This window comes from Alexandromys fortis, unplaced genomic scaffold (assembly GCF_014885135.2).
Source record: "Alexandromys fortis isolate MF-2015 unplaced genomic scaffold, M_Fortis_MF-2015_v1.1 scaffold_79, whole genome shotgun sequence".
Taxonomy (NCBI): domain Eukaryota; kingdom Metazoa; phylum Chordata; class Mammalia; order Rodentia; family Cricetidae; genus Alexandromys; species Alexandromys fortis.
Window position 1 is genome coordinate 1,908,882 of NW_026067964.1, and position 13,762 is coordinate 1,922,643.

Sequence of the window (13,762 nt, forward strand, 5' to 3'; positions counted from 1 at the left end):
TAACATTCAAAACTCCCCAGGTGCCCTGTGTCAGGACTGGAGATCATCAGCTCTTTGTCCTCGAAAGGGCACGTTGGAAACAGAGTAAGAATTTTTAATAGTCCTGCCTATGACAGCAAGTATAAGCAAGGACTACTTCGTGTGATAAGACTGTGGCTCTCTGTCAAAGGTCGGAGGGTGGAAGAAAGCAGAACAATGGAGAAGGGGCTTATGGAGGAGGTCTGGGTAGAATAAAGGTCAAGGAAGAACGGAGGTTGGACTGCTAGACAAGACAGACCAGCTGGGACACTGCAGCAGACTCAACGGAAAGCTGGGGCAATGCCAGCAGGAGTGCCCACCGGCTCTCTTCCTGACTGAACACTCCTTGTCTGTGGCCTGAGAATGGCAGGCTTCACCTCAATTTTAAACACCTGCAGCTCCAGCCCCACTCAGCGCTACTGGTGTCCTGAGCGACCTGTGTCTGCAGGAGTGAGTTCAATCAGATGCAAGAGATTCTTTACACAAGGGATATCTTCCTGCCTCAGGCAGTCACCGGCTTCTTTTGAAGTCGCCAGAGCAGGCGCTTAGAGTTTAAACCTAGAGCAGGTGAAAGCCAAGTACTTATTTAAATATTGATCAAGTTCAGTGCTAGAGAGAGGGCAAGAAGAGCTGCAGCTAGTGGGGTTCCATGTCCTCGTCCACAATCCTGCTGAGAGTGTTAGAGACAGTTTTCTCTTTTGCTTCTTTTTAGTGTGGAAGAGGTTTGGGTAATGGCGTATAAATAACGGTTTCTCTTCCCACAATTCCTTGCCTTTTTATCTAGCTATATGACAGAATCAATGAAAAAGGGAAAAAAAGAAATAAAAGGATGACGGCAACAAAGAGATCAACAACGAAGGCTTCTTTTATGAACTTTTCTGCTAACCAGCTTGGAAACAGTTTTGGTCTGGTGTGTCGATGGAGATACTCTCCGCTTGACATTTTCACATTGATGTTTGAAAATAATATTATTGCTTTTTTTTTTTTTTAATTTCAGGACCTTGAAATTCTTCAATGCTGAGGGCTCTTCTTGGGGCCCAAGGCGCTGCAGTGTGAGGTCAGCTGATGCAAGTGTAAAGGTCAAGAGTAGTTCAAGCCAGTGACAGGTCCTTTATCAGGAAGGAAGAGCAGAGTCCATGCTGGGACAGGACTAAAGACCGCGGACCCCTGGACGTCTATTCTTGCTATCCCGTCACTCTTTAAACCAGGAGCATTAGGAGGGCGGCCCAGGGCATCTGGTGGTGATGGTTAGGGAGGGGTCCTGCTTCTGATTGGGAGAGTTGGTGGCCCAGCTTCTTGGGGCCACCACTTCTCTCATGTTCACGTAGACATCTTGAGGAAAATAAAGCCAATATTCAAGGTCATTTTGGAAGAACAGATGCATAATTTCATATTTAAAGCTGCAACAGTCGTCTTAAACTTATCATTTTATGGTGAGCCGTGTAATGAAGAGAATTTTTACCTTGGGGTTGAGTAACCCAGTAACTAGGTGCAGCAAGATGGGGGGGGGTCCCTTCACATTGCTGAGTATTGTATGACTTTCTAAAAAAAAAAAACCTTTTTTTTTTTTTTTTTTAAAGATGCCATTTAGGCACCTGTGTGCAGAAAAGCCTAGGGAATCGAGCCTGTAAAGCTTTGGACCAGAGTAACATCCATCATTCCCATGAATTAAGAGGACTGCTGCTTTGAAAATTGTAACAGACCCGGGTGCTATTATGTCCCGGGTGTGGTGGCTTTGGGCTGAGGACAACCCGAGCCTCCCTAGGGCTTGGCACTGCTCCCCTTAGGAGCGGACAGGCCAGCTCCTTCCTCCGGCGCCACCAGGGCGTGGAGGCCCCCGGGGCGAGCGGGCGTCGCCGCTAGGGTGCAACCCTGCCCTGGCCCGGCAGGTCCCGCTCCGCGCCCGCCGCGGGAGGAAAGCCGAGGCGAACGGCCGCCGCCCCGCGGAGGGAGAGGGGGGGCGGCAGAGTCACAGCAGCTTCAGGTTTCCTCCTGGAGCCGGTGGCGGGCGCGGCCATGTGATGAGGAGGTGGCGGCGAGCCCGGCAGGCCGGAGGTGGGCAGGCGGGAACCGGGGGGCGCGGGGGCGGCCCCAGCTGTGGGCGCGGCGGGCGAGCGGGGGAGCGGTGACTCCGCCCCTCGGTGCGACCAGCGGAGCGGAGGGGCGTGGGCAGCTGGGGACCGGCTTCCCCGCTCGCTCCGGGCGACGCTGGCCGGTGTGTAGCCCTCGGCAGGCCGCGGGGACAGCGCCTGGCCAGGGCTCCCGGCATTCCCGGGCCACAGCTCCAGGTAAAGGCTGATTGCGGGAGAGCCATCCCTCTTGTCTCCCCGCAGCCCTGGGTGAAGTTTGCCCACCTGAGTTCTCAGGGGACAAAGTTTCTCAGGGTCTCCGAGGACGCAGGGGTCCGCAGAGGTGGCGAGAGGTTGCACCCTGCCGGCTGGGCAGCCGGAGGGATGGGCGCCGCCTCCTGGTCTCTGGGGCAAGGCAACAAGTGCTAGGCGCTGCGGGGTCGGAGGAGGCAGTGGCTGAGCGCACCGGGGCGGGCGGAGGCAGCGGCCACCCCTCATTCCCTCGGGCACCGGGGTGGGAAGGGGCGGAGGGTGAGGGAGTTCAACCGCAGCTCACCGCGAGCGGTGGAAATCAATGGCATGAGGGTGGTGGAGAAGGGAGCGTCTCGAGAGCCAGGGTTCCCTCTTCCCATCTGTGCTATTGGCTGGGGTTCAGGTGCTTGGGGGACCCCAGACTGCTGGTCAGTCCCAAACTCAGGACATTTCTTTCAGTGGAAAACGTTTGCTGAGTTTACAAAAGCATCTATGATAATCTTGCTTGGGAGGGGCCTTTAGGGTTCCGTGGGAATGCATGCACTTGTTTCACGGGTTTTCGCTGGAATACTCGAGTGTGGGTGGTAGGGGTCACGGGCGGAGAAGGCATTCTCGCTTATTGTGAGCCCTGTGGACACTGGGTGTTCGGACCACCCAGGAAACCCAGCTCTCGTTTCCCAGACACCAGTCAGGTTTCTAAGGGAGACTACTTTAGGAGCCCACAGCGCCCGCCTATTGGTTACAGCTGGGTGGGCCCGGGGGAAGGGCAACATCTGTGTTTGCCAGCTTTTGGCTCTCTGACCCCTGCTGGAGTTCCAGTCTTTAGGTGCGCCAAGTCGTGGAGACTGACCACTGGTTCTGCACATTGATTCTATATCAAGAAACAGTTATAAAGAACGGACTCGCTGCTTTTCTATGTTTTGTCCTCTTGTGTTCCTGGGCCCCGAAGCTGTCTGTGAATGAAATCCTATTCTCACAGCACAAGCAAAACCAAAGCCTCGCCCTAGTTAGGTTCTGTAGGATCTGCTTTGGACGCAATAATCCAAGTGCTGTTATCCTTGCCCAGGGAAGGTTTCCGTACGTCTGCCTTGGTTTTTTATGTCGATGTTGTTAAAACAAATAGGGGTGTAATTAATGTTCTGATGGGGACTTTATAGGTGATTATGTGTAATTATTTTGATTATAGAACTTGTATAGTATCACACCGGATACTTAGTGGTGATAGTTAGTGGGTAGGGAAACTGAGGCACAGAACTAGTTCTTGGGTCTGGAGCTCCTGGGAGTGTTCTGGCTAATGTGACATGAGACAAGAACAGAGAACCAGTGTTCGCGCTGCCTTTGCCTGTTTTCTCTCTTATCAAGGCCGCACAGCCGAGCCAATGGTGAGCCAGTTCCCTAACAGGTGTGTTACGGGACTTTCCTCTGAAGTGCCGTCTGCCCTCTCAGTAGTTAAGACATGTTTCAAGGCGCAGAAGGAAATCAGTAGGTAATGAAGGGTCTGTGAAATTTCATTAGCCCATCTAGGGTTTCAGTACATTTTTCTTTTAAATCATGGGGGTGCTTTGGAGAATTCTGAAGTATTTTCTTATTGTGTTCTCATAAGAATCTATTCTTGTGGCTAAGACTTCCACTGGAGAGGCATTTCAGAAGTGCTTCGATACACGTGGCTTTCTTTCCTTTAGTATGCCATGTGAGAAGAGCAAAAACCCGAGTGGTATTAAGTGGCGGGATATACTGTTACTTTAAGATTAAGCGTTTTGTATAAAATTTGTACTTAGGCTCTAACCAACATCTGCTAGAGTTTATGGTCAAGTCTTGACTCCCAAGAGGAAAGATTCATAATGTAAATGTTGGAAACCCCTTTTCTGTCAGTAAATGGTTAGGAGAGGGCCAAATAGAGCCCAGATTACTCTCGAAGTCCCAGATGGCTATAATTTCATTATGCTTCAGTGTCCTGGGTGATAGGACAGCTCTGGTGTGTAGATTTGGTTTCATCGCCATGGTACCTGTGTTACTGTCAGTGGGACAGAAGTAGCACTGGGCTTGTCCCCCCTGTGACTTTAGGTAAGATTTGTTTTGAAGAGTTGGCTCATGTTGGGCAGCTAAATCAAAAGCAGTAGTGTATTTGAAACACGGTATTTTGCACTGTAAACGTTTTGCCGCTCGGTGGGTTTGGGTCGAATCTCTTGCTTAGGCAAAGCTGAGCGCAGAGATGTTTTCTTGCTTACCAGGTGCAGGTCAGGTATGCAAAGGAGAGGTTTTGTTTAGTTTTTCTTTTCTGGAGCAGATAGATTGTAGTCTGCCCTTTCATCCAGTCCTTGGTAGCTGGTTCCACTGCTGTTATGACGGTATTGAAAAGATGTTGTCGAAACGCGAAGCATTGTTGCTTGGGCCACGTGCCTAACGCTCTGTGGAAACTTTCTTCACTTTTCACCCAGTCAGCAAATTTGAGGGTCGCTGTGTACCTGTGACTGCCCTTGGCTTTCCTTGCCTGGGTGGTTGACTTCAGGCACAGGGTGACACTTGTGTGGCTCTTGTGTTTTTAGGATTGGTCCTCTTTGCAGAATGGACGTTTGCTTGCTCCACAATGAAGACATCTGGCCGGGGAAATGAGTCGACGTGGCAGTATATCTTCTTAATGCACTCCATTTTCTCCCCGAAATTTGATCTTAGATACAGTTGTAATTTGCTTATTTGAGCTGTTATTGCTCCTGGATTTCTTCTCCTGGGTAAGCGAGATAATGAGGTTTGACATCATTTCTTTAGTAAGAGGGAAAGTGAAAAATATATAATTGAATGTTGGTTATTTATTCCAGTGATGTTGGGTTTGAATATCTTATCAAAAATATATTTTATTAATCTTTAGAGGTTCAGTCTCTGGTTTCAGTTCAGCTATTACTAATTTGAGATTTGATTTCAGTGGAAAGTTAACCTAAGAGTGATGTCCCTTGAAGAACGGAAGGGTGTGTGTATGCATGTGTTGTGGGGGAGGGCCACCAAAGCAGGCAGCGGGCAGTAACTTAAGCTTGCCCAGAAGAGACACTTCCAAACCAGCAGGCGAGTCACTTCCTACCTCTGGCAAGGGGCAAGCTTCTTGTGACGAATGAGCATGAGAAAAATATGTACTTGAAATGCTAGCATGCTTTCTATAGTCCCATTAAGCATGTATCCAGACATTTCCTAAACAAACAGATAACTGAGGGCTGGCGAGGTGGCTCAGAGGATAAAGGTGCTTGTTGCTGAGCCAGATAATATGGCGGGAAGAGAAAATCAATGCCTGAAAGCTTTCCTCTGACCTCCACAACTGAGTCAAGGCATAGAAACACTCGCGAAACAAACAAGCAAATAAACACATGTCATAGGAATTTAAAGTTCAAATGTATGACCAAGAGAATTTTTAAAATCAATGTATGTATGTATGTATGTATGTATGTATGTATGTAAGTATGTATTATTGTGTGTGTATTATTGTGTGTGCACACATGTGGAGGTCAGTGGGCAGCTTTGCAGTTTTTAGTAATCAGTTCCTTCCCTCTGCCATGTGAGTTCTCAGGACTGAATTTAGCTCATCAGGTTTGGGAGCAAGCACCGTCATCTGCTGAGCTGTCTAGTCAGCCCGAGAGATCCACTGGACACTTTAAAAGCAGATAGATTTTAAGTTCATTACGGCATTGGTAATCCTGCCTGTGGTGTTCATGCTTACTCTCTTTTCCTCTTTCTATAAAGAGTTCATATGTCATAAACTCTAACGAGATGTTTTCTAGTGTAGACTTTGAAGCCACAGTGTACAAGACCTGTCTTTGTCCTGGCTTTGTGACCACTCTCTCCCTCAGAATTTTCTGTTTTTTGAAAAGGAAATAACAAGGGCAGGACATAATCCACAGTGGTGGAATACCTTGCCCAGCATGCATACTGGGTTTAAAAAAAAAAAAGTGAAACCAGGTTAACAGTAACGTGCCTCATTGGTTGATGAGATAAACTATGGAGTGTCACAAACTGGTGGACATTATGTTGACAACAAATGGCAATGGACCATTTCTAGAGTGGCACTGGTTAGAGGTGGCGCTTAGTGGTAGATGGAACACAAGCCCAGCTTGTGAGGCCCTGGGTTTGGTCCCCAGCACCTGCCTGCTTTCCAGCTGGAAAGGCGGTAAGAGGTCAGTGTGATCCAGGGCAAACTGTCCTTGGCTGGGAATCTAAAGCAGGCACAGACCTCTTCACAACCTCCCGTCTGTGTGACCTTGGGCAAGTAGGAGTCATTATTGGTCTTGCTTAATCCAGAAAGGATGAGATCCATGGTCTCTAAGACCTTCTCAGTTCGAACATTCTGTGCCGTCCTGAAATTTACAAGTGCCCGGAGTCTCAGTCCATTCAGCTTTTCTGGCCGTAATCCACAAGGCTGGGCATGCACGATCTCCAGGTCAGCACTGTGGCTGCAGCCGTGGTCATAAGCATTTACAGTCAGTGCACTGAAAGACTAAGGTTATCTTTCTGGATTTAGTCCCAAGAGGTTGCCGACAAGGAAGTCTGGATCCCACGTGCATGGGTCAGCGGGCTACCTGGTCCCCTTGTGGGATAGTGTGGCACTGATAAGCTGAATGTTTCTTTAATTTCATGGTACAGACAAATTCTGGAGCAAAGGAAGTCAATCTCACGAAGGACTTCTACGGCATTTCTGCAGGGCTGAGTGGTTCAGGCAAAGGATCCTTGGTTGCGATGTCTGCCTTTCCCTGTAAGCACTCTGGCTGATTGCCTGTGCATTGCCACCTGGTTCTTTCTCAACCGTTCCCCTTTTCCTTGCTCCACAGACCTCATGGTTAGATGTATACCCAAATGCTAGAGTTTTAGAATGTCCAGGGTTCCCTCTGATGGATGGGACTGTGGACAATTCTTTCTGAGCCCCTCCTGCAGGATTTCAAACCTGGGATATTCTATTCACCAGGATCATTCCAGATGGACCTGACATCATTTGAAAAAGAGGTCGCTCCAGCGTGAGCTGAATTTGCCACCTTCCTGGCTGTTTCTGGCATTCTTCGTCCTTCAGTGTCTCCAGAAGGGAGCAGTGCCTACCTCTTCCCATGGTTTTCCTTCTATGCCGTTGGCATGCCAGTCATCCTCTGACGTTTGTTTTGGTGAACACTTTGCCTCCACCAGCCATGCGGAATGATTGCTGTATATGGTCGGCCAGCTGTATTCACCGTTTTGCTTCCCTGGGTCCAGCGAACTGTGGGTTGCAAGTTAATCCTGTATCTAATACGTACCGATTATTTCCTGGCTGTTATCACCTGCATAAAATTGGGCCACAGGTATGCACATAGCATTGCCATTGCATTGGTTATTAGAAATTATCTAGCACGCAGGAAGTTCACAGATTACATGCAGATACTATACCCGTGTCTGTGAACCTTGAGCATCTTGGGATTTTTAGGATCTGTGAGGGTTAGGGAGCTGGTAGCCCTTTGGTACTGAGAAGTCATTCCATTTCTAGCTTGGCTTTATTCACAGGAGGCCTCTTCTCTCCTGTGAACAAGAGAGAACCTATTGTAAATCCTTGATGCCCAGCTCAAACACTGGAAGCCTTTGATTAACTTAGTAGCCCCAGAGCTGCCTTTCTGTCTCAGCCCTCGTCACTATCCTGCTGGTCCTTCTCACTGATTCCCTTGCCACCAGGCACTGGGCCTGCTGTGTGTTTCTGTGTGACTCTCAGTGTCCCAGCCTGACTAGATGACCAATGGTGGCAGGGATCCTGATTTAGGCTATTTTGTAGGAGCTTAAAGTACAGTGCACATGTGTTAGTTGATTAATTTTTTTTTTTTTTTTTTTGATGACCAATGGTGGCAGGGATCCTGATTTAGGCTATTTTGTAGGAGCTTAAAGTACAGTGCACATGTGTTAGTTGATTAATTTTTTTTTTTTTTTTTGCTAATAATCATCCGAAGTCTTTCCAGTCTTCAACATCTCCATAAAGACTAGCAGTGGTGTGCTCCTGTGTACTGTGTCTGGATTACATTAGAAACCCCTGGGATGCAGGGATGCAAGGATGCTCAGAAAGGAAGCAGACGGCTGTCCTTCTTGATGTATCAGGGTCGCTCTGTGGACCTCTCTCAAGAAGTGGTTTCTTTATGTCAGGAGAAACAAATGAAGTTCTTGATGGAATCTGAATTTTTAGATTGACAGACACCTGGAAGTTTCTGTCTGGTCTCTGCCAGTGCAAATCTCACCCACATAGCATACCCCCAAATGGCTAACCAGCTGTCCCAGTACAGTGAGAAGGAGCGTCTAGGCAGTAAAGACAGTCTGGTCTGTGGGAAGCTGAGGTTGCTGAACACTGAATGATGTTCCCTTGGTGTTTCTCTCAGCCAACTTCACCATGATTCTGCCGCAGGCAGGCCATTCTGAACAATTGCTCTTGTAAGGACATTTCTAAAAATTGATGACATATGTGGTTTTGAATTCTCTTACTGTGCTGAATGTTCCAATCTGCCACTTTCTTCTCAGAATGTGCTTTTTGCCGACAACATCTGATGGAGTGCAGCAGAACCACAGTCCCCTCAGCTCCCAGCTCATGGGGGACCATCAGCTGCCATTCAGACTTAGGGTCAGGCCGTTCATGTCACCTGAACAGCTAGCTGCCATCTGGATCTCTCTATTATAAGGGTTTAGCAATCTAGTCTCTAAATTCGTTCCCACAGAGCCCTGGAAACAATGACTTTGCAGCTGCGGTGCTGGTGAGCCGTGCAATTGATCCTTGAAGTTTATAACCATCTTGTGATTACAAAGCTCCGGTCAATGTGTGTTACGGCTGAGCCGCACCTCATTCACAGGCTCGCGGTCACCTTTGTAGTCCTTGGAGATATTTATCTCTCTTGGACTTACTTCCTTGCGTATGACTGTTCTACCCTTTCCAAACTGGTTAGTGTGTTAATAAATTATCACATTCACAACTGTAATCTTTAGCATATAAACCCCTGCCATTTAGGCTAAAGTTGAGGTGGGGTGGAATGGGTGTCTCCACAGGCTTCTTCAAAGAGATGGTAGGCTGTGTCAGGCAGAGGGAACTAATGGCCACCGTTTGTATCAGCACCTCACACTGTTAACCCTCCTTCTTGTCACAAGGATGTACACTGTATCTGTTTTGCCTCCACCCAGGGATGTGGGGCCAGTTCTCAAGTAACTCATTGTTGAGAGCCCCATTGGCTCCAAGTCTTTCTCTTTGAAGTTCTTGCATATCAGCCCCCTGCATGCTCTCCAGAACCTTATTCGGGAGCAACATGGAATGCCTTCTGCCTAGACTCTGTAGGCTCTGCTTTTAGACATTGTAATGGCAATGCTTACCTCCTGGATTGACTCCTCTGCTCTTTTCCACGGTTCCCCATGGATTATAGTCAAAAGATCTCCAAGCCCTAGGGTCCCACATATGCAAGGCAAGTACTCTGCATAGCAGGGAGTTAGAGTCCTGCCTTTCCCTCTCCTTTCTGATCAAAACATCACCTCTCTCTGAATAAGACGAAGTCCGAGCAGACAGAGTTCTCCCCGTGTCCTTGGCATTCTTCTCCACTCTGTCACTGGCACAAGGCTCTGCCCTCGACACCCTTATAAACTAAGTTGAGAAGAACATTTTATTGAAAGAATTCAGGGTTGTTTGGGCTTCTTCCTGCCTGACCCAACTCTTAGGAGCACGGTTCCCTCATTTCTGTTCTTGAAAGTGGGTCGGGAGCCCAAGTTGGCCTTGATCCCAGTAGATGAAACTAAAGATCACCTTGAACTCCCCACCCTTCTGCTTGAACCCTGGGAGGATGTTTTGGATGCGATTTAATTGTGAGTAACGTTTGGTGGAGGCGGATTCGGATGGTGTGAGGTGGTGAAAATTAAGGCCTTGGTTTATGGCTGTGGTTGAGTGCAGCCTGACTTCCTTGTCCTTCAGAAAGCCACTGTCATGTGTAGCTCGCTTAGCTCGCGAATGCTGCTTTTCAGAGCCGCCAAAATTTCAACTTGTCAAAAGTTATCAGGCATGGAGTTCTGGAAGGGGCTTTTGTATCAGTTATCACAGCCCCCCAGAGACTGAACAGGTTTCCTGTACAAGATCTTTTACTAGAGTTGTGTGTGTCTTCATGTGCGTGTGTGTGTGTGTGTGTGTGTGTGTTTGCTGTGGATTAAACCCAAGACCATGTGCACACAGAGTAAATGTTCTATCACCGAGCTATAGTCCCAGCTTCAAAATTAATTTGTTTGTTTGCTTTTTTTTTTTGTGGATGTGTATCCACCCCTGCACACACGCTGAGCCCAGAGGAAGGTGTTAGGTGTCCTGTCCACTCTCTGCCTTATTACTTCCAGACAGAGCTGTTCACTGACTCTGAATCTGGGGTGACGAGTAGCAAGCCCCAGTGATCCTCCTGTTTCCATCCTTCACTGGTGTTTATTGGTCCTCAAGGGGGAGGGGGATTTGAACTCAGTCAGGTCTTCTTTCTTATAACAAGTGCTCTTACCCCTGAAAGTAGAAATGTGTCTCTCAGTAGTGTGTTTCTGGTCACTCCAGGTTGTCATGTGAGGTGCTTGTGGGACCTCCAAAGCTTGCTCATCGAGAAGAAACAGTGCGAAGATATTATTGATGTTTAGTTCAAAGGTCAGAATTTGGACAAAAATTTGTTCATTATGAGACAAAGCCTTCACACCCTTTCATTTTTAACCTTCTAGAGGTGTTAAAAATGTTATAATATGGGCCAGGCGGTGGTGGTGCACGCCTTTAATTCTAGCACTCTTCGGAGGCAGAGGCAGAAGCATCTCTGTGAGTTCAAGGCCAGCCTGGTCTGCAAGACCTAGCTGCAGGACAGCTAGGACAGTTACCCATAGAAACCCTATCTCAAAAAGCAATAAAACAAAAACAAAACAAATCTTATAATGATATGCCAGTAGGGACCTGAGGTGGCTTCCGAATAGCATTGAACACTCCAAACCACTGGATCATTATGGTTAACTGTGTATTTTGCTTCCAAGTTTAACAGACATGGGGCTGAGCTAGAGAAAGCAGCCTCCCATGACCGCCTTAAGGAGGCCTTGCCTTGATAGCGTACTAAGTCTTCTTTGGAGATTGATTTATCAGGACAGGTTTTGTTTGTTGTTGTTAATTATTTGGTGTGTCCCAGTGTTTTGCCTGTGTGTATGTATGTGCACCATGTATGTGCCTGGTGCCTGAGGAGGCCAGAAGAGGGTATTGAACTTCCTGGAACTGGAGTTAGACCACTGTGAGCTGCAATGTGTGTGCTGAGAACAGAGCCCAGGGTCCTCTGCAAGAGCTCTCTCTCCAGCTACTAGAAGAGATTTTTAAACCTTAAAAATATTACTACTTTGGTATATGTCTATACATATTTATGTATGCACGCATGCATGTATGTATATGTATAGGTGTGCACCATGGTTCTCTCCTTCTACCATGCGTATCCCGGGTTTTGAACTCAGGTCGTCAGGCTTGGCAGTGAGTGCTTTTAGCCACAGAACCATCTCTCTGGCCCGAAGAGCCAGGTTTTCTTTTTCCTTCTGCGTTCCTGGCAGAAGTCTTTATTTTTATTAGCTATCATTCTCCAGGAGTGGCTATGCAGCAGGAGAAATAGGAAGTAGGTAAGATATGCGGAGTAAATGAGTTGGAAACAGTCTGGTTACTGTGAGCTGGGTTTGACGGCTGGTGACGAGGTGATCTGCCGGAGGAAGGGATTAGAAGTATTTCCAGTCTTGGGTATGCCTCGGGTTGGGTCAGAACTGAAATTTGTATTGAAATCCTATGTGGGTCATGTTACCTTGTTGGGCTCTGATGATATCATCTGAAATCCAAGGGTTTGGGGCTGTCCCATCCCACTGTGCACTTCATCTCTAGGGTCCCACCACCCCCTCCCAACTACACCAGTGGCTGAAGGATAGATAATGGTGGCCGAATTTAGGGCACCATGCATGGCAAGCGCTCTATCCTGCCTACATTTCTAGCCCCCTTAGCTGCCTAGACTGGCCTCAAACTCGCTTTTCATCTCAGGCAGACCTTGAACTTGCACACTCTTCCTATCTCAGCCTCTAGAGCAGCTGGGATTCCAGGTCCGTGTCACCAGGCCTGGCTCCACTTTCAAGCTTTCAGAGGGAGGATGGTGCCTTAAACCTCCCGTGCATAACTGGCATAGGGTCTGGTTCCCAGAGGCGCCTTGGCTGGCCTTATGCACATGTTCAGGAAGCTGGATTTGAAGATAGTCATCCAGCATTGTGTCTTCACAGGGGAGGACTGTTGGTTCTCAGGGAGGACTCTGTCACAGCAGCTCGTGACATTGTGGTCAGAGCCCTTCCTGAGTAGCCAGGCGGAATGAGTCAGTAATAATCCAGGAGTTACTTTAATTGAATTCTAAGATGACTGGAGATAGATATTAATGTCATTTTAACAGCAGAATCTAATGTACCACACTGCTTTTAGGCTCGATGGAAAACATGGCCTGAAATGTAAGACATTTTTGATAAATACCAGTTTTTCACAAAGTAAGAACATTTATAATAGATCATTCCATCTCTTCCTTCTTTCTTTTTTCTTTTCACCACCTTCAGCCCAATTTTCTCTCAAACTGTGATCTTTCTTTTTATACAGGTTTTCACTGTGTAGTAACCTTGGCTGCCTGGAGCTCACTCTGTAGACCAGGCTGGCCGTGAATTCATAGAGATCTTCTTGCCTCTGCCTTCTGTGTGCTGAGATTAAACGAGTGGGCCACAATGCCTGGTGTAACAAATTTCTAAAACCTAGTTTATCATGTGCTTCTCAATGATCAATATAAAAGGTCCCAAATTATACTCATAAGGAACCATATTTTAAAGCTTGGCATCCCTTCAACTTTTAGGATATGTCAAGTTCGAGATATTCTATTTCATGGCTGCTTTATACACTAGGGCAGGAACCTGACCTTGCTCTATTTGGGGTTTGACTTGCTGGGGTTGGGGTAGGACTTCGAAATTCTCTAATCACCTAGAAGTTCTTTCTAAAGCGTTCCCACTTCAGGGAGTTTTTGTGGAGGTTCTATTGGAATTTTGAGCCTTCACTGAGTGTGGCTAATAATAATTACTTGGAGACATATGCGGGGTTCTGTGGGACCAGCAATAAGAGGCCTCCGATTCACTCGGATTCTCGGGGCAGCTGAATCAGCCACTGTGCTGCCGTACGACAGGCAGTGGTGTGGAGATGGTGTGCACAGGCGTGGAGATGGTGTGCACAGGCGTGGAGATGGTGTGCACAGGCGTGGAGATGGTGTGCACAGGCGTGGAGATGGTGTGCACAGGGTGCTTTCAGCAGTCCGAGTGAAGTCATTTTTAATTTTTTTCCTGGAAGCCATGCCTGATAGAATAGGCATCAAATATTGCCCCCTTTCCCCCTCAATCATGGTGTTGTAAATGAAATCTGTATG

General features: G+C 47.7%; 1 protein-coding gene across 3 annotated transcripts in view; it reads left to right on the plus strand.

The window, feature by feature from the left end:
• The first annotated feature begins 1,893 nt into the window (after positions 1 to 1,893).
• Positions 1,894 to 13,762, plus strand: part of Arhgef28 (Rho guanine nucleotide exchange factor 28) — a 298,148-nt gene continuing 286,279 nt past the window's right edge. The window contains exon 1 of one of the 3 annotated variants that reach the window (XR_007593859.1): positions 1,894 to 2,073. Coding sequence is in view for 1 of the 3 variants with exons in the window: in XM_050153817.1 (XP_050009774.1) it covers positions 2,040 to 2,073 (34 nt within the window). In the remaining 2 variants the exon portion in view is untranslated. Of the gene's footprint in view, positions 2,074 to 2,148; positions 2,307 to 13,762 lie in introns of those variants that run through there. The other 2 variants (XM_050153817.1, XM_050153818.1) reach the window with 2 other exon arrangements.